The sequence below is a fragment of the Phyllostomus hastatus genome, unplaced genomic scaffold (assembly GCF_019186645.2).
Source record: "Phyllostomus hastatus isolate PE091 unplaced genomic scaffold, TTU_PhHast_1.1 phas_contig_402, whole genome shotgun sequence".
NCBI classification, from domain to species: Eukaryota; Metazoa; Chordata; class Mammalia; order Chiroptera; family Phyllostomidae; genus Phyllostomus; species Phyllostomus hastatus.
The window spans coordinates 14,732,491-14,758,990 of NW_025333873.1; the positions used below are offsets into that span (position 1 = coordinate 14,732,491).

At 50.7% G+C, this 26,500-nt stretch overlaps 1 protein-coding gene across 2 annotated transcripts; it reads left to right on the forward strand.

Annotated features, from left to right (window-relative positions):
• The first annotated feature begins 1,549 nt into the window (after window positions 1-1,549).
• On the forward strand, window positions 1,550-25,882 carry YWHAQ (tyrosine 3-monooxygenase/tryptophan 5-monooxygenase activation protein theta). 2 transcript variants are annotated; one of them, XM_045844430.1, is made up of 6 exons: window positions 1,550-1,685; window positions 2,077-2,447; window positions 19,571-19,694; window positions 22,088-22,251; window positions 22,566-22,661; window positions 24,806-25,882. In XM_045844430.1, exons 2-6 carry the CDS (start codon window positions 2,154-2,156, stop codon window positions 24,863-24,865), a joined length of 738 nt encoding a protein of 245 aa, XP_045700386.1. In that variant the 5' UTR covers window positions 1,550-1,685; window positions 2,077-2,153; the 3' UTR covers window positions 24,866-25,882. The 2 variants fall into 2 exon arrangements, with proteins under 2 accessions (XP_045700386.1, XP_045700387.1); XM_045844431.1 differs by having other exon boundaries at window positions 1,560-1,685; window positions 2,091-2,447.
• Window positions 25,883-26,500: the final 618 nt, after the last annotated feature.

Sequence of the window (26,500 nt, forward strand, 5' to 3'; positions counted from 1 at the left end):
TCTTGATGTCCAGCTCCACCCCAGCCCACATGGCCATAAACACTCGTGTGTCTGTGGCCCGGCCCCAGGGATTCCAGAAATAACAGCAGGGCCCTCGGTTAGAATGCTAGAACATAGTGAGGCATTTCTGCATTAAGACACAGGCCCTTTCCAGCCCAGGCCTCTCCTGTCCGTCACAGCACAAAGCAACCTTTACAAGGCAGGACAGGGAGGGGCAGCTGGGAGTGAGTGTGGATTTCTGGAAAGTCAGCACCTCTTGCTATCTGTGTGCATTCTCAGATCCTCCGTGCCCGAGAGTCTCCAGACCTGCTCGGGTCTCCGCTGAGAAGCCGACATTCGTTCTCGGCTGCGGCATCCTTTGCTTTCAGCGATCCGTTCTCCCTGGGGTGTGCTAGAACTGGAATCGTGGCAGTGTGAGCCCAGAGAGTGATTTTCGCCTTATGATGATCCACAGGCCACTTTCCAGACACCCAGGACGGCCACCTTACTTGGAGTAAGGCACTGGGGAAGGGCCAGCAGAGAAGCCAGTGGCTGGAGGGGAGCATCTAGTTCAGAGAGAAAGTGCCGGCAAAGACCTTAAATAAAAGGCATGGGGGCGATCTTTCTCTCCTCAGAAGGGCGTTCACTAGGAGTCAGAAGTCAACATCGAGTGAGAGAAATTGAGCTTCTCAGTGGTCCTCTGAAAAATATAATACCAGAAAATAAAAGTGTGTACACAGAGACCATGATATGAGAAGTATGTATGTAGATGAAAAACCTGGAAAGGCTAGAAAGAAATATGAAAACAGTTGCTTTTTTTTTTTTTGGTCATTTCTCATTTTAAAGAAAATGATGACATCTGGCATTATCAGAAAGACCTGCCTGGACTTTTGGGGGTGTTCTACAGGGTAATTTCAAGTTTTAGGTGCCTGTCTGAAAACTTGAATTTATCATGTAAAAGCCACCCATAAGCCACTTTCTCCAGGAGCTAATTCTTCTTTAATGAGGATGGGATTATTTCTGATTCGCAGCCCCAATTGTAACGTCATTAAAGGCTGGGTTCAGTGGATTGAGCTCCAAACCTTTGTCACGAATAGGAAGGTGGAGGAAAGAAAGGCGCTTGTGCAACTCAACAGCCGGCTGTGTCACACTCGCAGGCCGGGCCTCGCTAGGGCCGAGTGCAGCCGCAGCTGCAGTAGTGCAAAGATGCGATGCACCATCTGCACCAATGCTGCGGCAGGAGACGCGGCCACCGCAGGCGAGGTCGTGCGAGCCTCCGGCTCCCGGGCCGCACCCACCCGGGCTGGGGATGGCGGGGAGGATGAGGGGAGTCGGTAACAGCATCGCAATGGCAACAGTGACGTCCTTTTACCCTGGATCTAATTGGAGGAAACCCCGTGGCCAAAGCCGCAGCCTGCCGGCCAACCGAACTTGCCCAAGCCGACCCACCCTCCTAGCCTCCGCTTCCCCGCCCGTCCCGCCCCCCTTTGCCCCCTTCCGCGCGCTCAGGTCTCATTGGCCAGCCTCGGGGCAGGAGGCGGGACGTTCAGGACCAGCTCCGCGTGTCATTGGGCGGTGGGAGCGAGGGCAGTCGCCTGGTGGCCCGCCCCTCGGCTCCGGGGTAGGCTGAGACGGGAGGGTCCTCGGCTAAAGCCCAAAGCGGATCAAAGTGGTGGTACTCGCGCCGCGGCCGTGGAGACGTGAAGGTGAGCTCCGGGGTCGTCCGCAGCCCTTCGCGGGCCGGGCCGGACTCGAGAGCGGCGCGAGGCTGGCCCCAGGCAGCGGCAGGCCCCGACGCCGCTCTCCTTAGGGACGGCTCCGGCGGGAAGGTGTGAGCCAACGGCCGCTTCCATGTTGGGCCGGGCGGGCGCGGGAGCGGCCGTTCCTCCTCCTCCTCCTCCCGCCTCGGTCGCCTCCGCCTGAACCCCTCGGCATCCCGGGCGCCCCGCGGGGAGCGTGGGCGGGGGAGGGAAATTCAACCGGGCCGCGCGTGCGGGGACAGACAAAAGGGGCGGCGGCGGCGGCGGGTGGCTGGGGCGACGGGCGCATTGTCTGACGGCGCCGCCCCGCCTCTCTGCCCGCGCCCGCCGCCCGCAGCCCGCAGCCCGCAGCCGGAGCTCCGCACGCCTCCTCCGATCCGCTCGGTGCTCGCCCTCGCTGCCCTCCCCGTCCCCATGGAGAAAACGGAGCTGATCCAGAAGGCGAAGCTGGCCGAGCAGGCCGAGCGCTACGACGACATGGCCACCTGCATGAAGGCCGTGACGGAGCAGGGCGCCGAGCTATCCAACGAGGAGCGCAACCTGCTGTCGGTGGCCTACAAGAACGTGGTCGGGGGCCGCCGGTCCGCCTGGAGGGTCATCTCGAGCATCGAGCAGAAAACCGACACCTCGGACAAGAAGTTGCAGCTGATTAAGGACTACCGGGAGAAAGTGGAGTCGGAGCTGCGGTCCATCTGCACCACGGTCCTGGTGAGTCCGCGGGAGCCGGGGGGAGGGCCGCGCCGGGGCCACCGAAGCTCCCGGGTGTGAGGTCTGCCCACCGAGAGTGCCCCGGGGACGGGAAGACACGCGGGCTGGGGCCGGCCTGGCCGTCGGCCGGCCGGCCGGCGGAGAGGGTTGGAGGAGGGAGCCTTGACCTCCTTCGTGTGCTCTTGCACTTGAGACTCAGAAGCCGCTTTTCCAGGGTGAGGAGGTCTTTTCCCAGGTTGCTGCCGTGCAGTGTAACTTGGAAACATCCGAAATCAGTTCGAGGGCTCCGGGCTTCGGTTCCCTGGGACACGATGTATGTATTAGGTTTCCCTCCGAAACCGAGGGATGGAGGTTGACTTTGAGAATCTGAACAGACGCTTCACTCTTCAAGTAAGGGGATCTGTTGAGCCTTTTCCTCTGAAAAAGGAGGGAGGGGGGAAGTCGGGCGCATGTGAGGAAGGCACGGCTAAATCTAAAGGACAGAATACCCGGGTACATTTCAGGGTGTAATGACACTCATGCCCGGGACTGAAGACCTAAGACCTCGAGGGCTATGGGGTCACAGGTGGGGTCGCAGGGCCACTCCCCGCGTCTGAACCGTCCAGGCCTGGCGGTGCGGCTGCTGGGGTGGAGTAGGGGCCGCTCTGATTCACTCTTAGAGCGAAACACGTTTTTAGCTTTGTCATTGCGTAGGTCTTTTGATCACAGATAAGTTTTTAATTTAAATGTCAGCATTCTGTCCTGGACTGTCTGTAAGGGTTCTAATGCTGCAGAGTCGTTTCTGCCGGTAAAACGAGAACCGTGCAGTTGCCTTTTTTGTGCGTGCCCCTTTCACAGGAGGCGCACTGATGCTTGAGGTGTTTGCTCCTCACCGAAGTTTATTTGGGGGGCTCGAAAGGACCCACATGCCAGATGGGGGGTTGTCCGGGGGCGGAGAGGGTGGTGCCTCTTCCCCTCCGACCCTCTCTTCCTGGTCCCATCAGATTGGTGAGGCGGGAGTTTATTCTGTATTTTTTTTTTACTTCTTTAACCTATTTTTCCAGTACAATAAATAACACGGGCTCTGAACAAAACCTTGCCTGCTGGAGGTAGCTGGTAAAGGGGGGCAAAAAAGCGATGCAGAGCGTGCCTCAAGTGCAGAAAACTTTGTGCAGAGACGGTTTGCCTCAGGTGTAGTCCTTGATGTCTGCTGAGCCCCACGCCCTGCCTGGCGCAGAGGCGGCGCTTAGAACACCTTTTTGAAACGGAATTGCTTGTGTTCAAGAAATACGCCAGCTTCACAGTGATGGCAGACTTCAGTAGCAGACAGCAATGCCCGGACGTTAATGAGAAGCTTCTCTAGATACGAGGGGAGTTCACACGGCGCAGTTCGGTCTCTCTCTGTTCAGGGATTACTTGCAGTTTGTTACTTAACCCTGTGGTAATTCCAGATTACCACCAGATTTTTCCTGTTCTGTAGCAAGTTAACTCTGAGCCGAAGAAATATTTGTTTTAACCTGTGGCTCTTGTAAATTTCAGTTTTTATGATGGTGTAAGTGGAGGAGAGTTTTGTTTAATTGCTGAGTTACTTGAAGGCGAGACCAGGTATGTTAGAGTAGACCTTTCATAGAAACCATTTCAATACGAGAGAACCCTTGAAATTAGGACACATTTATTTTTTTTTATACTAAGTGCAACAGAAGAGTTTGCACTTGATTAATTGGAGGCATAAAAATTTTTTATTGGTAAAATGGCTTGAGTCTAATTGTGACTTAATGGCCAACCTCTTAAAGAAGAAATTCCAGGGCCCTGGCCCATGTGGCTCAGGTGGTCAGAGGGTGATCCCAAAACTGAAAGATGCGGGTGTGATTCCCGGTCAGGACCCAAACCGAGGTTGTGGGTTCTACCCCTGGTCCAGGCGTGTATAGGAGGCGACCAGTCCATGTTTCTCTCTCACATGGGTGCTTCTCTCTCCCTCTTTCTCCGAAAGCAATGGAGAAATGTCCTTGGGTGAGGATAAAAAAAATCCTAGGAAAGGCCATCTTCAGTTTGGCAACTGTGTTTGAGAGCTTAGTGTGTGCAAGGCCCTGTGCGAATAAGCAGTGTGAGGGAGAACAAAGCTAAGACCCACAGAACTTGTCTCCGGTAATTTATAAGGTGCATGTGCAAGAAATGCGCAAGCAAATAATACATAATTCCCATAAAACGATTTTGAGCAAGCTGTGTGTAGTTTGAAGGAAACAAATCCCAGGAATGTTTTCCCAACGAGAGGTTTTTGGAGTGAACGGGGAGGCAGGAGGGTGGGGGTCAGTAGTCCGGAAGAAGGTTTCTGTGGGACTGGAGCGGACTGTGCAGAGCTACTGCAGGAGAAAAGCCTGGAAAAGAAGGTAAGAACTAAATAAGGACGCCAGAGGGACTTTCCCCCTTCGGTTGACCGAGGGGAGACACTGGAGATTTGGGGATGGTTTTTGAGTGACGTGCGTTGGCAGCACCTGGAGTTCGCGGTCAGGGGTCCGTCAGCACGATGCGAGAGAAGAGTGGAACCTGCAGTTTCTGAATAGGAGTGCTGCGCTGCTTCTCCTTTTTCCCTCGGGGAACAGGTAGGAGAGTTCGGGGTGGAGGAAGCAGGTGAAGCTAGTTATTTATAGGAGACGAGTAAAGTTACATGGAGATAGTCGGACTTTGGGTCCTAAATAGCCAAGATCCCCAGCCTCTTCTTTCCCTCCCTAGAGCAATTTGGGGGTGGAGTTACTTAAACTATTTACTCAAAATGAACGTGGTGGACAGCACTCAGTCTTTTTGATGAGGACTGTGTTCAGAGAGACAACCGAACTATAAAAGGGCAGGGGAAAAGGTTAAAAATCTAAAGGAGTAATCTGAAGCCCAAAAAGATGAAAAGGGCCCCAATGACCAAACTCTTTGTAGAATCTGAGAGATGTTAAAGATTTTACCGAGTTCTTCAACTCCCAGTGTGATTTGTGAAACCACAAGAGTCCTAAAATTTCCAGGACTTCTCCAATTCTCATTTCTTGGGACTGTACAATTATATAGGTCCTAGCCATTCTGCCCCTGCTCTGACTTCCTCCCAACTCTGAAATGAGTGGGTTTTTTTGAGAGTTTATTTATTTTTAGACAGGGGAAGAGAGGGAGAGAGAAACAATCAATGTGTGGTTACCTCTCGTGCACCCCCTACTGGGAACCTGGCCTGCAGCCCAGGCATGTGCCCTGACTGGGAATTGAACCCAAGAGAGAAACATCAATGTGCGGTTACCTCTCGTGCATCCCCTACTGGGAACCTGGCCTGCAGCCTAGGCATGTGCCCTGACTGGGAATCGAACTGGCGACCCTTTGGTTCACAGACTGGCACCAGCCAGGGCTGAGTGTGTTTAAAGTCCAGATTGAAGAACATGTCAACAGTATATGAAATGTTGAAAAGCCACTAATAGTGACTTCAGTGACATGGCTTCAGAGAACGGTATAGAGGCGTCCTTGGTAATCCTAATAAGGACTGCTGGGAAGAGCAAAGTTTAAACAAGAAAGGTTAACGATTTTGTGTGGCAGCCGGGCAGTGAAGAGTACGTGTAAGGTGCTTGTGGGTCAGGAGGAACTTGGGTGTGAGGCGCCAGCAAGCTGACGAAATCAGAGGGGTCCACAGAGCCCTTCTGGGGCCTGGGGACGGAACCTATCCTTTGTAAGACAGTGGCCTGGGAGCGAGAAGGAGATACTGAGAGAAAGTGCGAGGTGACGTTCATCTCAGCCCCGTGTTGCCCTCTGGTGCCGATGGCCGTGTCGTGGGCTGACTTCAGCAGGCTGCGTCGGTACACTGCATTAAACAATTCGGGGACTGCGGTCTGTGTTCCGCCTCTTCAGTAGTGTATAGAAGCTGTAGTGTCTATACACTACACACTATACTTTACATAGTCTATACGTTCTATAGACACTTAGTGTCTATACACTATACTTTAGTAGTGTATCCAAAAAGTTGTCTCTGTCCGTATGTAAATGCTCTGTCAGCCTAATTCAGAAACGGGCTTGACTTAGTTAAGTGTTCTAAATTAATCTCAATGAAAATACATAGTGCTGGATATTATTTTGAAGTAAGACTGATATTTTTTTTAAGGTTTTGTTTATTCATTTCCAGAGAGAGGGGAAGTAAGGGAGAAAGAGGGAGGAAAACACCAATGTGTGGTTGCCTCTTGCACACCCCCTACTGGGGACCTGGTCCGCAGCTCAGGGCACGTGCCCTGATCAGGAATTGAACCAGTGACCCTTTGGTTCGCAGGCCCATCCATGCTCAAGCCACTGAGCCACACCAGCCATGGCTGATATTTTAATTTTGATAGTTAATAAGTCTTAATATAGTTTTATTGACATAATGGAAAAATTATGGACTCTGGAATCAAGACAGTTTTTGAATCATTGCTCTATAACCTTACGGGTTTTTGACTGTGGATGAGTTTCTTGAGCTCTCTTTAAAATTTTTATTTATTGTTTTTAGAGAGAAAGAGAGAGAAAGGTTGACTTGTTGTTCCACTTATTTATGCGTTCATTGGTTGGTCCTTGTACGCGCCCTGACCAGAAATCGAATCCGCAACCGTGGCATATTGGGGTGATGCTCTAACCAACTGAGCCACTTGGCTGGAGCAAGTTTACTGATTTTTTAAGGTTCTGTTTCTTCATCTATAAATTGGTGATGATGGTACCTGCTTTTATAGGCTTGTGATTAAAATTATAACTAGCATTTGTTAGGCATTTACTATACACTGAGCACCATTTTAAGCTCTTTTATATACTCATTTTGTCCCCATAGGTTGGATTGGTAGTATTGTTTCCATTTTAAAGCTGAGAGAACTAGGTTGTAAGGAATTAACTGATTTGGCCAACATCCCAGCTGGGGGGCCTGGCCTGCAACCCAGGCGTGTGCCCTGGTTGGGGATTGAGTCAGCGGCCTTCGGGTTTGCCAGGAGGACACCCAGAGTTTAAGAGTTTACACACCCGTCAGGGCGGGGAAATACCTTTGTGTCACTCGTTGGCTTGCTACATGTAAGTGTGGTATAGAGGCATCCTTTAAATAAAAGGTGCGAATAGAAGAAAAATTATAGTTTGTTCATTGCTACTTTAATTAAAATCCTAATCCATAGGTAAATTAACAGTGGAGATTTCTGGAATATCTCATGATAATTTGACCAGATTTGAAAATATTATTTGCATATTGATGTGTTTAAAGACAAAACGATGGTGATGGTACCCACTACTTCAAAGCCGGAGTGTAAATGGAGCGAACTTGTGCATCCGTGAATTAAGATTGCTGTAGCTGCTTTTAGTGGTGATTCAGGACACCATTCTTTTATGTATGTTTGAAATTTTCCGTAATTAAAGGTTATCTTTACCCTCAGAAACTCCACCCCCACGTAGTTGCACATGAGGAATGGAAGTGTAGGTCCAGAAAAAACGTCTGGACGTCTAGGATGTCCACAGCAGCTTCGTTCTAAGAGCAGAAAACTTGAAACAGTCCAGTAGTAAGAAACGGATGAACAGACTGTGGTATAGTCATAGAAACAGGATACTATGTAGCAGCCAAAAGGGATGGACTACTGACACACACTAGAAGGTAGACGGATTTCCAAAACGTGCTAAGAGAAAGAGGCTTTGCACGAAAAAGCACATCGAGTGGTTCGGTTTATATGAAACTCTCGGACGCGCAGAGGTAGTCTGTGGGTGAAGAGTCAGAGGACTGCTGGCCTCTGCAGGGCCGGAGGCAGCGACTGACCGGGAAGGGGCCGGAGGGACCTTCGTGTAGTGAGTGTGATGCTCTTCGTGCCGGTGTGGGGTTGAGTTACACGGGTACGTACATGGGCCTTCATCCAGACTGCGTGAGTTGAGTGTGCACCTGGCGTTCGTGCGTTCCCTGTGACGCTCAGAGAGGCGGGTGTGTTGGACGGCTTCTGCTCCCTTGCGTTGGGGGTCGTGGTGTCGGGTTGATGAGGTGTCCCTTCGCTCCCCAGCACCCAGCCCGAGAGCAGACTGGGCGTGTGTGGAGTCGGTAGGGAGTGGCCTTCTGGGCTGTGGGCATTTCGGTCTGAAAGTCCCAGAGCTTTCAGAGAACGGCTTCAGTGAAACTTGTTCACTCAGATCTCGACTCCCCGTATACATATTTTCTGTCCAGAGGAGCAGCGCCCCACGACCTCCCCCTCACTCGGACAATGTGCACGGCTGGACGTGGCCGTGTGGCACTGAGTACGCATTGTGTGACAGCCTCCGTTCTCTAACTTGGACCTGAAGTGCTCTTCCTGCTGGAGGTTTGCCGCGGGCCTCGCGTGGGGCGGCGGAGCGCCTGTGGCTCTGCGGCCCTCTGTGCATCGAATGCCGGTGCTTTCTCAGAGGACCGTCCGCCGTGGTGTTTGTGTCCAGGGGACGGTGGGAGGTGAGCGAGAAGGGACGGGGGGATGCTCTGACACCTGGACGGTGCTGGTTTGCAGGTCAGGCTTTTTACGGCCCGGGTAACTCTTGCTGATGTTACTCTGAGGAGTCAGTCCTGCCATTTTCCCTCTCATTTTGCTCCTCCTGCCCCAGACATTACTTGAACGAAGTTCAGAAAAGTTTTGCTCTTTTAAACAACGGCATCAGACACCTGCAGGGAAACGTACACGAAGTGTCCTGACCTTTCAGCCCGGTGCTTTTTACCACGCGTTTGGCGGTATGTGTGGTTTACAGACCCTCAGTGCTTATGGTGCCTGCTTGGGGGTCCGATGGCCCAGCGCTGAGGCCAGAGAGGTCGGGACCCTGGGGGGCCGCGCATCCTCAGTCAGAGCCGCTCCGGCTGGCGTGGGGGCCAGCTGCAGGGGCCGGGCCGCTGGCTCTTGGTGGTGGCAGGAAGTTAGATTTTTGGAAGGACTAGGCATCCCGTTAATATATTTTTGTTTTATGAAAGTTAATTTTTATGTAATTTAGCTTATATTTATAAAAACTATATATGACAGTTAAACATCCCAGGGCTGACATCTGAGACAGGAAATGGCGTACACTGATTTGACTTCATCCAATTACAGTCGTCCCCCGCACCCTCAGGGGTTGTGTCCCCGGACCCCCAGGGCACGCCTGCAGCCTCCTGGGGTGGTGCCGAGCCCCGTTCACGCTGGTTTTCCTGCACGCGGGCGCCTTCTCGCTCAGCGGAGGCCCCTGACGGCGTCTCTGCGGCACATCCACGGCACTGGCGCCGCTGCTCGTGTGCCCTGGGGCCCGGGCTGAGTGAAGGAGGGGCGACTCGAACACGAGCCCCGCAGCGCCGTGACGGCCCGTCGGGTACCGGATACCAGAGGTGGCTGCTCACAGGCCAGCGGGGCAGGGAGCCGTGCAGGGAGGAGACGCCAGACACGGGGGCGGGGCGGAGCGGCGCGGCGTGGCACAGGATGTCACCGCGGTACTCGGAAGAGCGTGCGATTTAAATCTTACGAATTCTTTGTTGCTGGAATTTTCCGCGTAATAGCTTTGGACTGCAGTTGACCGTGAGTGGCTGGAACCAAGGAGAGCGAAACTGGGTAAGGGGACCTGGTGCACGGACGGTCCCATGGAAAAATCTTTCTTCCCTCTCCTTTCCCACACCTGCCAAATATTTAAAGTTGTTAATTTTGGTGAAGTCCGGTTTTTTTCTTTAGGTTGCTTGTGCTTTCATTAAAATGTCTAAAAAACCACTGCCTGATCCAAGGTCTTGAAAATTAACATTCACGCTTTCGCTGGGCGTTCTGCCGTCTCAGCTCCCAGGTTGTGGTTTTGGCTCCTTCCGAGTTAATTCCTGCATATGGTGTGAGGAAGAGGTCCAGCCCTCTTTCTTTTCATGTGGCTCTCCGGTCGTCCCGGATAAAAAGTCCCCTTAATCTGAAGTTCTCTGCTTATGGAGAAAATGATCAGAAGAGATTTGGCATGAAAGTTCACTTACGGCCCTGGCTGGGTGGCTGAGTTAGTTGGGTGTCGTCCTGTACACCAAAAGGTCGCAGGTTCGATTCCCAGTCAGGGCACTTGCCTAGGTTGCAGCTTCGGTCGTTGGTCAGAGCACGTCCATGAGGAGGTGACTAACCGATTGGTGGTTCTCCCTCTCTCCCTCTTCCCCCGCCCTTTCTCTCTAAAGTCAGTAAGTACGTTTCCTCGGTGAGGATTAAAGGCAAACAGGTTCACGTAAGGACAGCGCGTGATGACCCCGTAGTTCTCGCTCTGGCCAAGTTGTTTGCCCGCCCGGACACTCCCGTGCTCCGCTCCCATCCCACTTCTCGCTGCTTGGTCGTTGGAAAGCCCCCGTCTCCCCGTCTGGACGCGGAGATCACTCCTGCGCTCCGGGACGGGGTTTAGGTGTCACCGCACTCACTCCACAGTCGGTTACAAATCACAGCGCATTAGTACTTTCAGAGCCGTTTCCTTGCGCTGTGTGTGTGTGTGCGTTCGTGAGTAGGGGAGACGGGTTTGCCCGTAAGGAAACGGGGGCGTGTGGATCTGCCTGGCTGCCCGGCCAGTTAGCCGTGAACCCAAGTCCCCTGTTCGGGAAGAGCGCTCTCTCCGTGCCCGCTGCCTCTGGCGGTCCAGACGCCTTCTCCGGGCCCCACTCTCCTGCGGTCACTGCATCTTCCTCCGAACTCGGTCTCGTGTGGAAGTGGGGGCGAGTTGGGCCCTTACACACTCACGCTCCTCAACTAGAGTGGCTCGCTCCTATCTCTCACTGATGTACTGGTTTTACTTTAAAAGACATGGGGAGGAAATAACTGTTGCTTTTAGAATTTTCACAGCCGTGCTGGCCCGGTAGGGGAGCTCAGGTGGTTAGAGCATCATCCAGACACTCCAAGGCTGCAGGTTCCACCCCCGGTCAGGGCACACCCGAGAGACAGCCAGTGAGTGCGAAAGAATAAGGGAACAGCAAGTCGAAGGTGTTCGTTTCTCTTTCTCTGTCAAATCAGTAAGTAAATTTTTAAAGATCACAGTCGTTGCCAGATTAGATGGAATCCAAGATGCGGGATGGGATTTAGGGACTTGCAGCTTCGTCTCCCGCCCCCGTTCTCCCTGCCCTTCTCTCTGCTCTCCGGCCACGGCCACGGGGCAGTACCGAGGGCTCTCCCCGTGCGGTGTGTTTCCTGCCTTCGCGCTGACTCTCTCTGACTCTCTCCCCATGAAAGAACGAAGTATCTTCTTTCTCACCACGTCTACTAACGAGACCCAATCCCGTATTGTCTGGAGTTCCCGGTGTCCTGAGTTCCTTTTGTGGCCGTCCCTAAAATAAAGTGTGTCTGATTCAGGTCTATATTGGTAAGCTGTTAAGGGCATGTAAGAACGAAGACTTCGTTTTTGTTTTTTTCTCCTGTAAACTATCCAGCAGCACTTTATTTTCCAAGGCCACTTTTGTGCTGACGGTTAGCAGTGACCCCGCAACTCTAGTTGCAGTCATTGGCTTCCCATGGCCTCTTAAATCTTTTTGACCCCGTTCTCTCCGTGGTGCCCCGCGACAGAGCCGGCGGACCGGAGGCTGGACCGGAGGGCTGTGTGTAATAGTGCAGCCGGGGCGAGTGTGTGTGCCGAGGGTTGGCCACAGATGGGAAGCTCGTCGTAAACAATTGCATCATGTCTATGATGTACAAATGGCTTCATTCGGCTTGTCGTAGGCTTATGAAAGACAAAGCTCATATGGAAGGTACACTGGTGTCTTTGCTAGTATAAGCTGTTACCTACTTTTATTAGAGTCCCTAGGGTATAGCAAAACTTGACCTATTTACTAAGCGAGCAAGGCCGTTGTGACCTATTTTAATTATTAGAACATCTTTTTCTCAGCTGTCAGTATGTCTGTTTAGTGGGATCACTTATGACCAAACTGAGATTTGACTTACCGCTCGGTTTTTTTTCCCCTTTAAAAAAAAAAATCGAAACTGGGCCCTGGCACCATTGTTGGGAGTGTCGTCCCCATGCGCCAGCGTTGGTTGTTGGCCCCCGGTCATCGGGGCACACACCAGCATCAGCCAGCTCAAGGAGTGGAGCGGCGGGTCGAGGTTTCTCCCCACCCCCACGCCCACCCCCAGCTTTCCCCTCTCCGAGTCAAATCAGCTAATTGTTTTAAACACTTGTTTTCCTGCTAGCGTTCGTCTTCTTCCCAAATCAGTGGCTGAAGGCGTTTCCGGATACTGGTAAATTGCAGGTTCTCCGAGGGGAAGGAAGTGTACAAATTGGTATTTGCCTTGGTTCTCTTGTTAATCCTGATCTGTCTGTGTTGGTGAATTACAGCTGCGTGTGGTTGTGTGTGCTTGTCAGGGTGTGATGGCCTTTGCTGGGGTGGGGTGTGGGGAGGGGGGCCCAAGGGCGCACTGGGGAGCCTGGGTGGCTGGGAACGTGGTCCCGTGTCGACAGTAGAACCCCTTTCCCTTCCCTTCGGCGGCTCACAGTTGCACACATCCCCAGAATATTCTGTGCTGCTTTGTTTGAGCAGTTTTCCCGAGTCTTGACTTGGAGGAGATTCCATCCAGGGGCTTGGGTGTGACTAGGTGTAGGAGGCCTGGGGTGTGCGCCCAGAGAAGTTAGGATGGCACTCAGGTCCTCCCTGCGGCATGGAGGGCCACTTCCGAGGCAGAAAATGGAGTGGGGGGGAGTGGAGAACCAACAGTAGATTGTGTTAGGCAAAACTAATGTTTCTGAAATAAGTTTATAATGTCTCAGCGGCCCGTTCAGAGGGCTGTGTGGGTGGGTGGGTGTGTCTCGTGTCTAGGAGGAGGGCTGGGTGGCTGTGCGGCCGTGCGTGGTGGTGATGGAGGCTCTAGCCTCACTGAGCCCTGTTCCGGGCAGTTTGTGTTAGCTCGCTGGGTCTTCACAGCAACCCCGTAGAGTGGGCGTGGCCACGCAGTCTGTTGCAGATGAAGAAACGGAGGTGCAGAGCTGTAAAAGTGAACTTCCCCGCTAGGGTTGGGGCAGGCGTGTGCGTCATCACCACGTACACAGTCGGCTAGTGAGTTGCCAACACAATCTCAAATGAACCCACACCTTGCCAGTTACCTTAAAAGGGATAGGAAGCTATTGAGATATTTGAAATCCCTGATTATTCTAATGAAACATTTTCTCCTGGTAGCAGATTATCATAGTTGTCACATTTTGGGAAGGGTAGCCTTAAAGGCATTTATTTGATTAAAGAAAAAAGCTATCCTTAATTTTACATAATCCTTTAAAAGGTTGGGAGCAGGTGTCCGTTAAAAGGCAACCCAATCTTCTGCATGTAACTAACACAAAAGAACTTGAAATGCTGTCCTCTGCAAACATAAGGTAGTGCGTGTACTGTTTGTTATTCAGCATCTTGAACCGGTTCTGTGTTACCAGTTTGGGGAGCGTGGAACCTTCACAGATTATGACCAGGGATTTTTCAGTTACTTGATATTTTAGTTGCTGTAATTATTCTAACTGGTGACTTCTCTTTTATTCCATTGCTTCCTCCCCACTCTGAAAAGTTTCCTTTGGTGAGGGTCTGGGACTTCTTTGTGTGGACGCGTTTTGCACCTGCTTTTACAGGGTGCTTTTAATTGGTTAATGAATTTTAACCCCCAGCTGTCTTTTCAGCACTTTGAAAACACTCCGTTGGTCTCTGATGAAAAAGCAGCTGTCAGTCACATTGTTCCTTCCTTTACAGGTCACGTGTCATTTTTCTGGTTACTTTAAGGATTTTCTTGTCTTTGGCGTTCTGCAGTTGCACCATGACGGCAGGCTAGGCATGAGTGTGTTCTTACCGCACCGTCTTTGGGAGGCAGTGTGCTTCCGCTCTGTGGGAATCTCCGTTTATAGTGTTGCTGTGAGGGTCTCAGCCACTGTCTCCGAGTGACCTCTCTCCCTCGTTCGTTCTGTTCTCTGGTTCCCGTTGCATCTCTCTGGTAAGGTGGTGGGTCACAGATTTCTCTTCTTTTTAAGGTTTTATTTATTTTTTAAAGAGAGGGGAAGGAGGGGGGAGAGAGAGAGAGAGAGAAACACTGATGTGAGAGAGAAAACATTGATCAGTTGCCTCTTGCATGCCAGCTGGGGATCTGGCCCACAACTCAGGCATGTGCCCTGATGGGGAATCAAACCTGCGACCTTTTGGTTTGCAGGCCGGCACTCAACTCACTGAGCCACACCAGCCAGAGCAGAGTTGTATTTCAATTACAAGTCTTCTGCTCATGTGTTTTGTTTGTTCTGAAATTGAATAGTCACATTAACTTCTGCTTCTCGTATTTGTCAAAAACATTGGCCATACTATATCTGATTTAATGTACTAAAGAAATATTAATAAATGATGTTTTATAGCCAGACAAAAAAGTCTTTTTAAGTATGTGAAGTTCATATGAGATACATCTGAAAAATGAACTAATATCACTAACGTATAAAGAGAAATCAGTAAAGAAAAAAACCATTAGGAAATGGCAAAGGATAAAAACCTAATTAACAGAAAAAGTCATACAGATGTTCGATTTCATCTATGGCATATAATTTATAAAATTAGAAAATTGCAAATAAAGCTATAGTAAGATGATTTTCACCTGTTGGACTGGAAACGATAAAAAGTTTCACGCCCTGTTTGGAAGGACGCTGAGAAACAGGAGCAGTCCCGCCTGGCCAGTGGGGGATCAGTGGGGGATCAGTGGGGGTGGCTTCCAGGGGACAGTTGAAGATCCGAGACCGCGTGCACTTGTGGTGCGTAGTCGGGGACGTCCGAAGACGGGAAGCGACTCAGGAGCCTCTTCAAACAACAACCTGAGGCCGTGCTGTGGAGTCCTGTCAGGGGGCACGGCGTGACCTCGGCGGGATTGCTGTGTGGAAGGGCGAGGCGCAGAGCACGCAGGGCTGTGAGTGGGCTCTCCCTCCGGGGGTGGGCACGCGACGCTGAAGGTGGTGGTGGCCTGGAGGGAGGGGAAGGACTGGACGTCTGTGAGGACCCAGGAGAGGGTGAGAAACTCGGGTTTTGACTTTCTTCGAATTGTGTGTGATTACATTTGTTAGCCGTTATTTAAATGGAAAGCAGAGTCTCGCTGTGTGTGAAGAGGAGGTATAAATAAGGGAGGAAGAATCCTGGGGCGTTAGGTTTGAATTGAAGATACCAGTGTGAGGTAATGATTTTCCAAAAACAACTTCGCCGAAGGAGCAAACCGGTGAGAGAGCAGCACAGGGAGGTGTCTGTTAGGAAGTTACGGTGCTGGTTGGCTCGTGCGTGTCACTGCTCTGGTCAGGAGTGGAGAATTCAACAAGCGAGTGATTCAAGGAAAGCAAGCGCTGGATTGGCGCTGTCGCCCCCATCCCGGCGAGCTGCTGGGCCACGCTGACGCCAGTGCGACACACAGGTCTCACCTGCGACAGGTGCTGTGCCGGGTGCTTGATGCACAGGCTGGCCGCAGCGTGTTGTGAGTGGGACACGTGGGGAAACACTCTGAGCTAGAGGCGGGCCTGCTTGGCGGCCGGCCGGCCGGCCTTTGATTCAGTGCCGTGGTCGTGTAGGTAGAAGCTTATTACCTTTATTTGAGGCCAAGACCTAACTTTGTGCCACGTTTAAACACAAAGTGTTTTCAACGCATGCAGAATTAATTACCCTGGACTGCGACTGCTGTGTGGAATCCAAGGCTGTCCTTCGTCTGGTTTGCAGCCTGCTGGCCAGGCTGTTCATGATGGGGCCGGACTGCACAGGCCTGTGTCCGCGGGTCCTTGGCACCCGTGGTGCTTCTTGCAGCAGACGCCGAGGAGACGTGCTCAGCACCGCCGCCCTGGGGACGTGCGCACACTGACCCCTGTGCTGTGCTGTTTTGTCGCAGCTCTTCCTGCTCCTTCACGTCTTACGTAGGATGGTAATGTGTGATTTAAATTGTGTGTAGATACATCATCACCTAATTTCATTTTAGAATAGTTAAGGGGTCATACAATGCTAGTTGTAAAAGGGGTTATGATTTACCATGGTTGACTGGAGTAGCATGTGGTCCTTTGACACGTAGGTGGCGTCCTGTGTGGCAGAAGTTCAAAGCTCTTCGGGATACGGCGTTGCCGCCGCTTCTCTCCTCCAGTGGCCTGTGTCATCGTACCCGTGTTCTTTCCTCTGACTGTGCTCCTGTTCGAGTGTTTTTGGTCTGGGTGGTCCTCAGTGACCAGTCCACCCTGCACATTTGGGGAGGAAGTTCACTGTCCTCTTCCCTGATTTCTCAGGTCCCCAGAGAGGAGCGCGCCCCCCGCCTCCGCCCCTCCGTCCAGAACAGGGTCCATCTGGAGCGAGCCCCGGCTTAGCCCTCCGGCCTCCCAGGACCGCACAGCAGCTGGTGCGGAGTCACAGAGGGGCACCCCTGCTTCCCTGCCCGGGACAACACACAGAAGTCTGTGGGGACTTGTAAATATGTAAATGTTACAATAGGCTCCTCTGTCCTGACTTTTTACCTTACGTGGGAAGATTTTCTTACCCAGAGATCCTCTACCATTTTGGTTTTTTTCTCTGTTCTGTATTGAGTGGTTTTTGTTTGTTTGTTTGTTTGTTTAACAAAAGAGTTGCACACTCAGGCTGCATGCCGTCAGTACTCACAGCCTTTGTTCTCTGTGGCACGAGTGGTGGCCGGTGCAGGTGACCCTGGTGCAGCTGTGATCACGTCAGCAGGGCCCGCCGCAGAACCCCGTCTTTAATTAGGCCAAAGTAAGATCTCTGCTGCTTGTCAGCCCGTGGAGAGGCACGGTCCCTCCGTACCTGTTGGTCCCTTCGCAGAGAGCTGGTGGCATCTGACAAAGAACCGCGCCACCTGGCTGCCCTCCAGGACGGAAGTGACGCCCGAGCGGCTTTATGAAAGCCACACCGTGAATCGTGCATGACGGCTGTGTGTGCGCTGGGAGTCAGAGTTCATCGTTTCAGGAAGGGGGGCTTGCAGCTCACGCCGAGGTGACTGTTCAGCGGCTCCCCCAGTCCTGGGAAGGCCCCGTGCCAGGGACACGGCCCTGGGGAGGGCACCCCCATCTGGCCCGAGGGGCTCCGTGGGGACTGGCGGTGGAATCCCGTTTCTCGCCGCCAGACCTCGTTCTGGTCGCCTGTCCTCGGCGTCTGCTCCGCACGTCCACCAGATTTACCCAGAAAGCACGGGGTCTTAAAGGTGCCGCCAAGTACCTCTTGTCTGTGACTTAAAAATGTCTTCATCAGAGCTGGCGCCCTGCCGGATCCCCTCTGTGGGACCTCCGTCTCAGTGCCTTGGAATGGCCGACCATGCCAGTGCTGGTTGCCACGGCACGCGTGCTGTGTTTGCGTTGTTTGATGCCGCTTCCCAGAGTCCACTCTGGTTTATTTAGTTTTTTTAAAATAGTGGTGACTGAGTATTACTGGGTGTAAACTATAATTGAACGATACCATTTTAAAAAGTAGGGATGACCGAGCTAACCTGAGATTCAGAAACTGTCACCTTTTTGTGACAATATATGTGTAAAAATGGTATTAAATGGGAAAAGTGTGATTTTTTCAGATTCTGGGAGTTTCTCAGGTTCATGTTAATACCTAGTAAAATTGGCGATGTTGAGAAGTTATCACAGTCGAAATTTCTGTTGCTTTTCCACGTAGGGTGTGGAGTGAGGAAACGGCGTGTGTCTTCACAGCGGCCTTCAGCGCTGGGCCGCAGCCCGTGATGACAGCGAGCGCCGCTGTCCCTGCTGGGCGGCGCTCCAAATCCAGCCGCCGTGTGGCTCCTGCCACTGTAAATGATGCATCGGCTTCTGGGGCTCTGTCATGTGGCATTACTGCAATCTTGGGCTTAACTTCCCCTGAGCTCTGGGCCCTTTGACATGCTACCTGTAACCTACACGTTCTTTTAACAAGTGCTTTAAGGATTTAAAATGTTTTAAATGTTTTTCTGTTCATTTCCTTTAAAATATGTAATCTTGTATTTAGGCTATTTTTAATCAGGTAAGAGCTACATTTTCTAAACTTGGTCTGTAGACAGCTTTTTACTTCTTAAGTTACAGATATATGAGACTTTGAAACAGTCTTACTGGGTGATTCTGCAAACTTCCCAATTCTGTATCAGAGGGGGCATTTTTACGTAATGTTAACTGATAAATGCCGGCGACCATTTTTCCACAGTGCAGGCATGGCTGCGTCTCTGCTCCTTGCTTCCAGGTGCTTCTCGACCCTGGCATCTCAGTGGTGGCGTGGGTGCACCTGGCTGAGCAACCGCTGCCGGCCGGCACTCACTGAGCACCTGGGCGACACGTCCTGCTCTTTCACATCCATTCATTGTTTTTTCTCCCAAACAAGCCGAGGGCGGGTAGGTGCCAGTGTCTTAAATTTTCCATGAGAATTTTATTTTATCATCTTTGTAATGTTTTTAAATTCAAAAAGGTTTTTAAATTACTTAGCATTTAGTAAAATTGATGGCCCCAGAAGATACCTATTAAGTGTGGCTTCTGTGACCTTTTGTACTCCCAGGCACACCTTCTGCAGGTAACTCGGTTTGGGAAGTACGAGCTCATGGGAGCAGTGCGCATTTCTCTGTACGAAGTGAAGGCCAAAGATATGTTTAATTACTAACACAGTTTACTTAGAAAATATAGTTTGCATATATTTAAAAGTCCGTCGATGTTCGGTGGACACACTCGTCTTGGCCCCCGGGGCCCGCCACGCTGGCTCGGGGCTGGAGACCCGCTGCTCTGCGCCTGCGCTGTTCCGTGCCCTCCGGAAGTGAGTGCGCAGGCGCGCTGAGGGCTGCGTTCCGCCATCCTCCCAGACGAGCCGGGTGTCCTTCCCAGGGACGCCTCCCTGCTTCGGCGCGGCCTCGCTCCCGTCCCTTTCACCGCCTGGTGTGCACTGGACGGTGCACGTGCCCTTCCCGCATTCGAGCCTGAGCTTTCGAGGTCGAGGACTTTGCCTCGTGGCTTCCTTATAACCCCTCTTTCCGGTCCAGTGCGGCGCCGGCGCCTGGCACCTGGTGGGCGCAAGGAAATGCTCGCCGGACGCACGCGTGCGCGAGCGGGCGCGCTCCCTCCGCCCAGGGCCTGGCGGGGGCGGCTGTGCCGTTAGAAGCCGGACTTGCCGTGGGCCGGAGCGTCCAGCGCGTGGGGCGGCCGCCGTGTGGACGCTTGACGGCACATCCCTGGGGGTGCGCGGCTGCGATGGCACCTGCCTGTTGGTGCCTAATGTTTCGTTTTCTTCCTTTCAGGAATTGCTGGACAAGTACTTAATAGCCAACGCAACTAACCCGGAGAGCAAGGTCTTCTACCTGAAGATGAAGGGCGACTACTTCCGGTACCTGGCTGAGGTCGCGTGTGGCGACGACCGCAAACGTAAGCGTGTTTGGGTCGCGGGCGGAGCTGAAACGTGAACCAGGAGGGGAGGGTTAGTGGGACACTGCGACAGGAGGTTCTGTGTAGTCCGGAGGTGTTCGTAACTTTAAAAACCGTTTTGGAGTCTGTGTGCAAAGAAAATAACGTTACTTTATGTTCTCAAAAGTGAAAATATAGCCATGAGTTCACATTGTGTGTTCTATTTACAAAATTACACTCGCAGCCCTGGCCCGGTGGGTCAGCCGGTTGGCCATCGCTCAGTGCACCGAAAGGCCGTGGGTTCGATTCCCATGCAGGGGCGCGCACCAGGCTGTGGTCTGGTCCTCGGCCGGGGGTGTGTACGGGAGGCAGCCGATCGCTGTTTCTCTCTCACATCCATGTTTTTTTCCTCTCTCCCCCTTCCTCTCTCTAAAACAACATCAATAAACATATCCTCATAAACCTTCTGATTACAGTTAAGATATTATTAAAAACAGGCCTCATCGCTTATGCTGTAGATGGTGGTTCACCATAATTTTAGTCCCAGAACCCCTTGCGTATGCTTTGAGTGATGCTCCTTACACTGTGGAAACCGGGTGTGTTTTCCTGTTTGACATGTTAACCACTGCCTGTTTTGAAGGATCATAACATTGACGACTAATTACCTATAACCAAATTTGTGAGGATAGGTGAAATGAGAGCATTATTGCTGGCGTATAATTTATCAGGAGACATAGACTTGGGGAAAAGAGTAATAACCGAATTGCCTAGCGTGCTTGTTGGAAAAATCAAAGTAAGTTAATTAGCAGTGAAGTCATTCTCCTGGAGTGCTGGTAGCTGAGGATAATGAGATCCCATTAAATTTTGTGTGTGTTTCTGCTACCAGCAAATTCTAGGTAGAAGTAGCACTGAACTCCTTATTCCTTCCCAACAAGCCTATTATTTTGTTCTCAATTTTGTGCCATCTGGAAAAGGCGAACTCCTGCAGAGCTACTAACGGAAAGTGAGACAGTTTCACCATCCAAATACCGCTTTAAAGATACAGAGAGAAAATTCTGTTACCCTATTGTAACAAAATTTGTATACTACACTTAGTGTGTCGTTGATGTAAAATCCCCGTTGCCGTAAAAACAGCAAAACTGAGAGCGACAGGACTGAACCTTCCGACGCCAGCAGGCCGGCCCCCGCGTTTATCCCGTCTCCCCTCCCTGGCTCGCTGGCACTTGGTGGTCCTGAGCACACAACCCTGCACCGGCGTGAGGTTCGGCGGTAGCGGGCACTCACAGCCGAGACCTTTCCTCGCCGTGGAGCCTCCTCAAGAGCCAGCCGGCCGCTAGCCAGCGCTCCTCAGCGCGGGGCTAAGCAGCCTTGCTCCCGTCCTCACACTGGCTGTTCCAGAGCGGGGGAAATGGGCAGGGTCCGGCTGCATGGGGACCACCGAATCTCTGTAGGTCAGTGTTTCCAGAGCCCTCATGGGCCAGCGGCCTCATTCAGAAAACCTTCCCTTTTCAACACAGGGATATAGTCAAATTATGTTGGTAATGCTTACTGAACATTTTTTTTAGAAAGGTGACTTTTTTTTTTTGATTCTATTTTTAGAGGGGAAGGGAGGGAGAAAGAGAGGGAGAGAAACATCAGTGTCTGGTTGCCTCTTGTGCCCCCCACCCCCACTGGGGACCTGACCCACAACCCAGGCATGTGCCCTGACTGGGAATTGAACTGAGGACCCTTTGGTTCGCAGACGGGCACTCAGCCCACTGAGCCACACCAGCCAGGGTAGGAAGGTGACATTTTTATTAAGCCAGTAATCAAACTCTAGTCAGAGCAGGTTTTGTTCTCTACGCTGGCACTTTTATATTGCTTTTCACATGATACATCTTGATACAAAGGATCAGTATCGTTTTCACAAATAAGTCACAAAAATAGAGATTTGGTGATGGTCATCTTTGTAAAGTGTTTTTCATTATTTTGAGAAGGGGTATTATAGCCAGTTTTTCCCCAGCTTTATTAAGATATTATTAGTATATACCAGTCAAACTATTTTTAATTACTGCATTTTCAAGTAGTAAAATTAAGCATTGTAAAAGAAGAAAAACTTTGGAGCCCCAGTGATGGAAAAATCTGACGTAGTATATTAATGGGTTTTTTTATTAGGCTGATTATAAGCCAGCAACATTATAAACTAGTTTTTAAATACCCAGTGCAACAGAATGTTTTGGTTTGCTACTGTGGTTTTAAAAGAAGGCTGGAGAGAAAGACCTGGTTCTGCCGAGAGCTAGCAGTACGTGTTAGGGGTGTTAATATGCTGTATACTGGATGGGTGTTTTCAGTATCCTGCTTTTCTCTTTACTTTATTTTTTTTAATTTTAATTTTAATTTTAATTTTAATTTTTCCTTTTCCTTTTCCTTCACAGAAACGATAGATAATTCCCAAGGAGCTTACCAAGAGGCTTTTGATATCAGCAAGAAGGAGATGCAGCCCACTCACCCAATTCGCCTGGGGCTGGCTCTGAACTTCTCCGTGTTCTACTACGAGATCCTGAATAACCCGGAGCTGGCCTGCACACTGGCTAAAACGGTACGGTGTGCGTTCAGGGAGGCCTTCTTTAGCCAAGCTTATTTGAGATAACAGATAACTGATTTCTAGGTATTTTATTTGCTTGGGTATTCAAGGGGTGATTTCTACTATTTTTATTTGGATACCTCCTTTTTTTTTTACCATCATGAGTTATTAAACTGAGAATCCGAGGAAATGATCCCACCAAGTTTTGTTTTGAGTGCATAGTAGAACATAAAGTGGACGTTGACCTATTTTGTGCAAATGGTTTGTCACCGTGGGCTGGCCAGGCGGTGTTGATGCAGGTAGTTGACGCAGATATTGCTTCTCACCAGGCTTTCGACGAGGCCATTGCAGAGCTCGATACACTGAACGAAGACTCCTACAAAGACAGCACCCTCATCATGCAGCTGCTTAGGGACAACCTCACAGTGAGTGCTCGTTCTTCCATCTCCTTCCCAGGGACAGAAGGGCCTCTCTTTTATTTCAGGCCCCTGTCTCTTGGGGCAGCCATGTAACGGCTGCACTTTCTCTTAGAAAATGAGTATGTGGATGCATGAAGAAAAGTATATTTTGTACAGGACAACTGTTCTTTTGTGGGTAGGTTTTCGCATTGAACATTTTTATCAGACCTTCCTGAGAAGGTACAGAAGTTTCAGGAACTCAACTCAGTTCACATCAGTGTTTCATTGGGATAAAGTTGATGATAAATTGGGTTAATGTGGATGGTCTAACCCTGGCTGGTGTGGCTCAGTGGATTGAGCACGGGCCTGGGAACCAAAGGGTCACCGGTTCGATTCTCAGTCAAGTTACATGCCTGGGTTGCGGGCCAGGTCCCCAGGGTGGAGTGCTCGAGAGGCAACCACACATTGTTGTTTCTTTTCTTTCTCTCTCCCTTCCCCTCTCTAAAAATGAATAAAGAAAATCTTTAAAAAATATATGGAGAGTTCAGGTAGTTTCAGCATTTTCTTCTCTTGGGTAAATGAGCTGTAGCAAGGCAGGGGCTATTGTAGCCACCTAAGCTTCTCCAAAGTCACATGAAGTGCCTGCCGCTAATACAACTTGACCTTGGGAACGGTGTGCGCGTGCTGTTGGCAGGCGACGGGCCGCGGACCGTGCTTCCCCGGGCTCCTCTGCCTCCGGGCCAGCTCCTGCCTGTGGCTTGCGTGTCTTTCTAAATTCGGTTTTTCTTCGTTTTTCTTCCTACTACTCAGACAAGCAGATGATGATAGAAAAAGTAATGGAGGAAAAAATATACAGGTTGAGCTTTATTTAGTGTTTTTTTTTTATAGGTTCAAGTAGATTTGATATGTCAGAACCTTAGACAAAAGGTGGAAGGAGGCCCACCCACCTTTTACTATTCGTGTAGTTCTCCCCCCACGCCCTGGTTTGGGGGTTTATCTTTTGCTAAAGGGTTCTTTTTGCTGTCGGCACCATATCGGTTCAGGGAAACGGGAAGGCACAGATCCCCGTCGTCGGAGGGTGACGGCACTGGGCGGGAGCAGTGTCTGCAGGGGAAATGCGGGCGCCTTCCTGGGTGCGCCCGGTGCCGCCTGCGTCTTCACGGGTTTTCTGTTCTCTCCTGTGGAGACGGTTCTCCAGGGACATTTGTTTTGTTTTTATTTACGTTGGTATCTTAACAATAACTTAAAGATTGTATAGGAGCCCGCTTTTCTGAAATTCAGGTAGTGTCCTGGTCTGATAGAAGTCCATTTTGTGGGGTATGGATTTTAGTCAATAAATATGGACTCTTCCATTTTCACTTCATCGTTCCACTGTCAACTTAGACCCTTAGGGATCAGTTTCGATTTCATACCCTGGCTAGCTCCCCAATCCTTCCTTTGTGTGTTCATGCACACCTGCTTCTTGCTGACGCTGTGTCGCCCAGTCCGGCTCAGCTCTTTGCAGCAGCACAGAGTGACCGACTTTTGTACTGTATGATGGCTCTTTAGCTACTTGGAAGTAGTTACTATGACCACGGTCTCTCCTCTTCTCTTAAATTTTTTTGCCTTAATGAATCTCAAATTATATTTCAGTAGTGCTTTCATGAAGAGCTTTGAGCTGTAGGAAATGAGAGAGCGAAAATTCTAAGGATGTTACCTTGCTATTTTCCTGAAATCATAGTACTTACAAAGAGTGAGCTTTAAAATGGACTCAGACAGCCTTGGCCGGGGAGCTCAGTTGATGAGAGAGTATGGTCCCGGCACGCCGAGGCTGCGGGCCCCGTCCTGGTCAGGGCACAGGCAGGAAGCAGCCGACGAGGGCGTAAACGTGCGTGGGGCGGCCAGTCTCCCTCCCTCTCCCTCCCTCTCCGATATCAGTAAATTAAAAAAATTGCGATGTGCTCAGGGCATGTGTGTGTGTCACTTCAGACCCACTGTGAATAGCCTGCAGGGACACACTCGGGAGGAGTTGGTGGTGTTTGGGGTTCTGAGAGCTGTGACTTCCGTCCTAATTATCATCTGCATTGTTAGAGTAATTCGCTGCTCGCAGAATTACAGTCTGATACAATGGTGGGACTGGACGTAGTTGTCTGCTCTGGAGACAGTAACCGAATACCCTCTCTCTCTCCTAGCTATGGACATCAGACAGCGCCGGCGAAGAGTGCGACGCGGCGGAAGGGGCAGAGAACTAACCACGTGCAGGGCGCCACCCGCCTTCCCTCCGGAAGCCTTTGTACACATCTCCGTTCCTTACTCCGCGGGGCTCCCTAGAGCAGAGAGCCCCACTCATGTGTATGGAGTCAACTGTTTCTAGTCTTCTCACACTGCAGCTTTGGGAGAACTCCAGTCCTTGATTTGTGTTTGTCTTGGCCTTCCTGGTGTGCGGTTACTGCTGTAGACAAGTATTAATAGCTTCATTTCACATCAACATAAGTAACTTCCAAACACTTACGTAGAGGACTAAAAATGTATCTGGTATTTAAGTAATCTGAACCAGTTCTGCAAGTGGCTGTGTTTTGTATTACTGTGAAGATTTGAAAATGTAGTTAATTACAATTTAAAGAGTGTTTTACATAACTTCTTCTTTCTACATTCCCTCCCTTGCTCTTCTTTGGGGGCTTCCTTTCAGCAAGCGCTTCTCCACGTTCATGTATCCCTTTCGGGTAGGACCCCAGAGGTTTTAGATTGAATGAAAACGCATTCGGCATTTCTGGGCTGGGGGTCACAAACGGGAACGTCTCCTGTGTCAGGTGGTGGGGGGCTTGCGTGTCTGTGGCAACAGGGGTTTCCTTCTTTACTCTTCATTTGCTGCTGTTTCGGTTGACAACTTCCCTCCCTAATAAAAATTCACTTATACCTCTGGCCTTTGTAGTTCTGGTATTCACTTTCCTATGTAGTAGAAGTAGCATGTTGCTGCCAGAACACAAGCGTTGCTTTCGGTAAATTCAAGTGCATGTCATTTCTTAATGCAGTGGGATGGGGAACAAGTTGAAGTCCACAAGTCCAAGTCCGACACCTTAGTGCTTCTCCGTGCGGATGTGTACACGGGTGGGAGGGAGCCCGGCGTGTCCGGTGACCGTCCGGAGCCGGACCGCCGCCGTGCATTGCTGATCGTGGGCTGTAGTCCCAGAACGCCTTGTGAAAATGTTGTGCCCTATGTAACAGCAGAGTAACGTAAAATAAAATTACATTTTATAAACCACTTACCATGGCTTTGTAACAGTTGCATGCTTCTATTTCAAAGGACAAGTGAATTTACTTTCTGAAGTTTATTACTGATACTTTTATGTAAAATGCAGTGATGAACCCCATTCTTTGTGATACACTTGGCTGGGGTTGCCTGGAAAGAAGTGTATAAACTTGGCCTATTTTTCGTAGAGGTAGTGTTTTATTCATACATCAGTTCTGTGGGCCGTCTCTCCCTCAGATGCAAACGATACCCAGTTAAGTGCTATGTGTGGGATAAAGAGGACATTTTTAAACTGGAAAAGTTAGCATGAGATTGTGGGTGCTCTGGCTGGTGGTAGGGCTGTGCTTCAGCGGACGTTCAAACAATGGCAGGGCACGAGAGCGCCCTGTTCCGTTTCCAGGTGACTCCCGCTGAGCCCCAAGTTGCCCATCAGTGAGTTCCAGATGATTGAGTTCCACAGGGTCACCGTGGCTCTTAGCACCAGCCTGTCTTAAGTACTGGCTGGAGAATTTAAAGTCAAAAGATAATCTGAAAAATAAGCTAAGATTAATCTTTGATCTAAAAGGTGACTGTGAAACAAGGTTTCATTTGCACTTCATTTGTTTCCTGAGGGGAAATGAAATGAGAAGGGAATGGG

Excerpts from the sequence above, each read along its gene's own strand:
- YWHAQ (XM_045844430.1), top strand. The coding sequence starts at position 2,154 with ATGGAGAAAACGGAGCTGATCCAGAAGGCGAAGCTGGCCGAGCAGGCC. Across the intron at positions 2,448-19,570 it reads CCATCTGCACCACGGTCCTG|GAATTGCTGGACAAGTACTT; the intron begins GTGAGTCCGCGG and ends TCTTCCTTTCAG. Across the intron at positions 19,695-22,087 it reads GTGTGGCGACGACCGCAAAC|AAACGATAGATAATTCCCAA; the intron begins GTAAGCGTGTTT and ends TTTCCTTCACAG.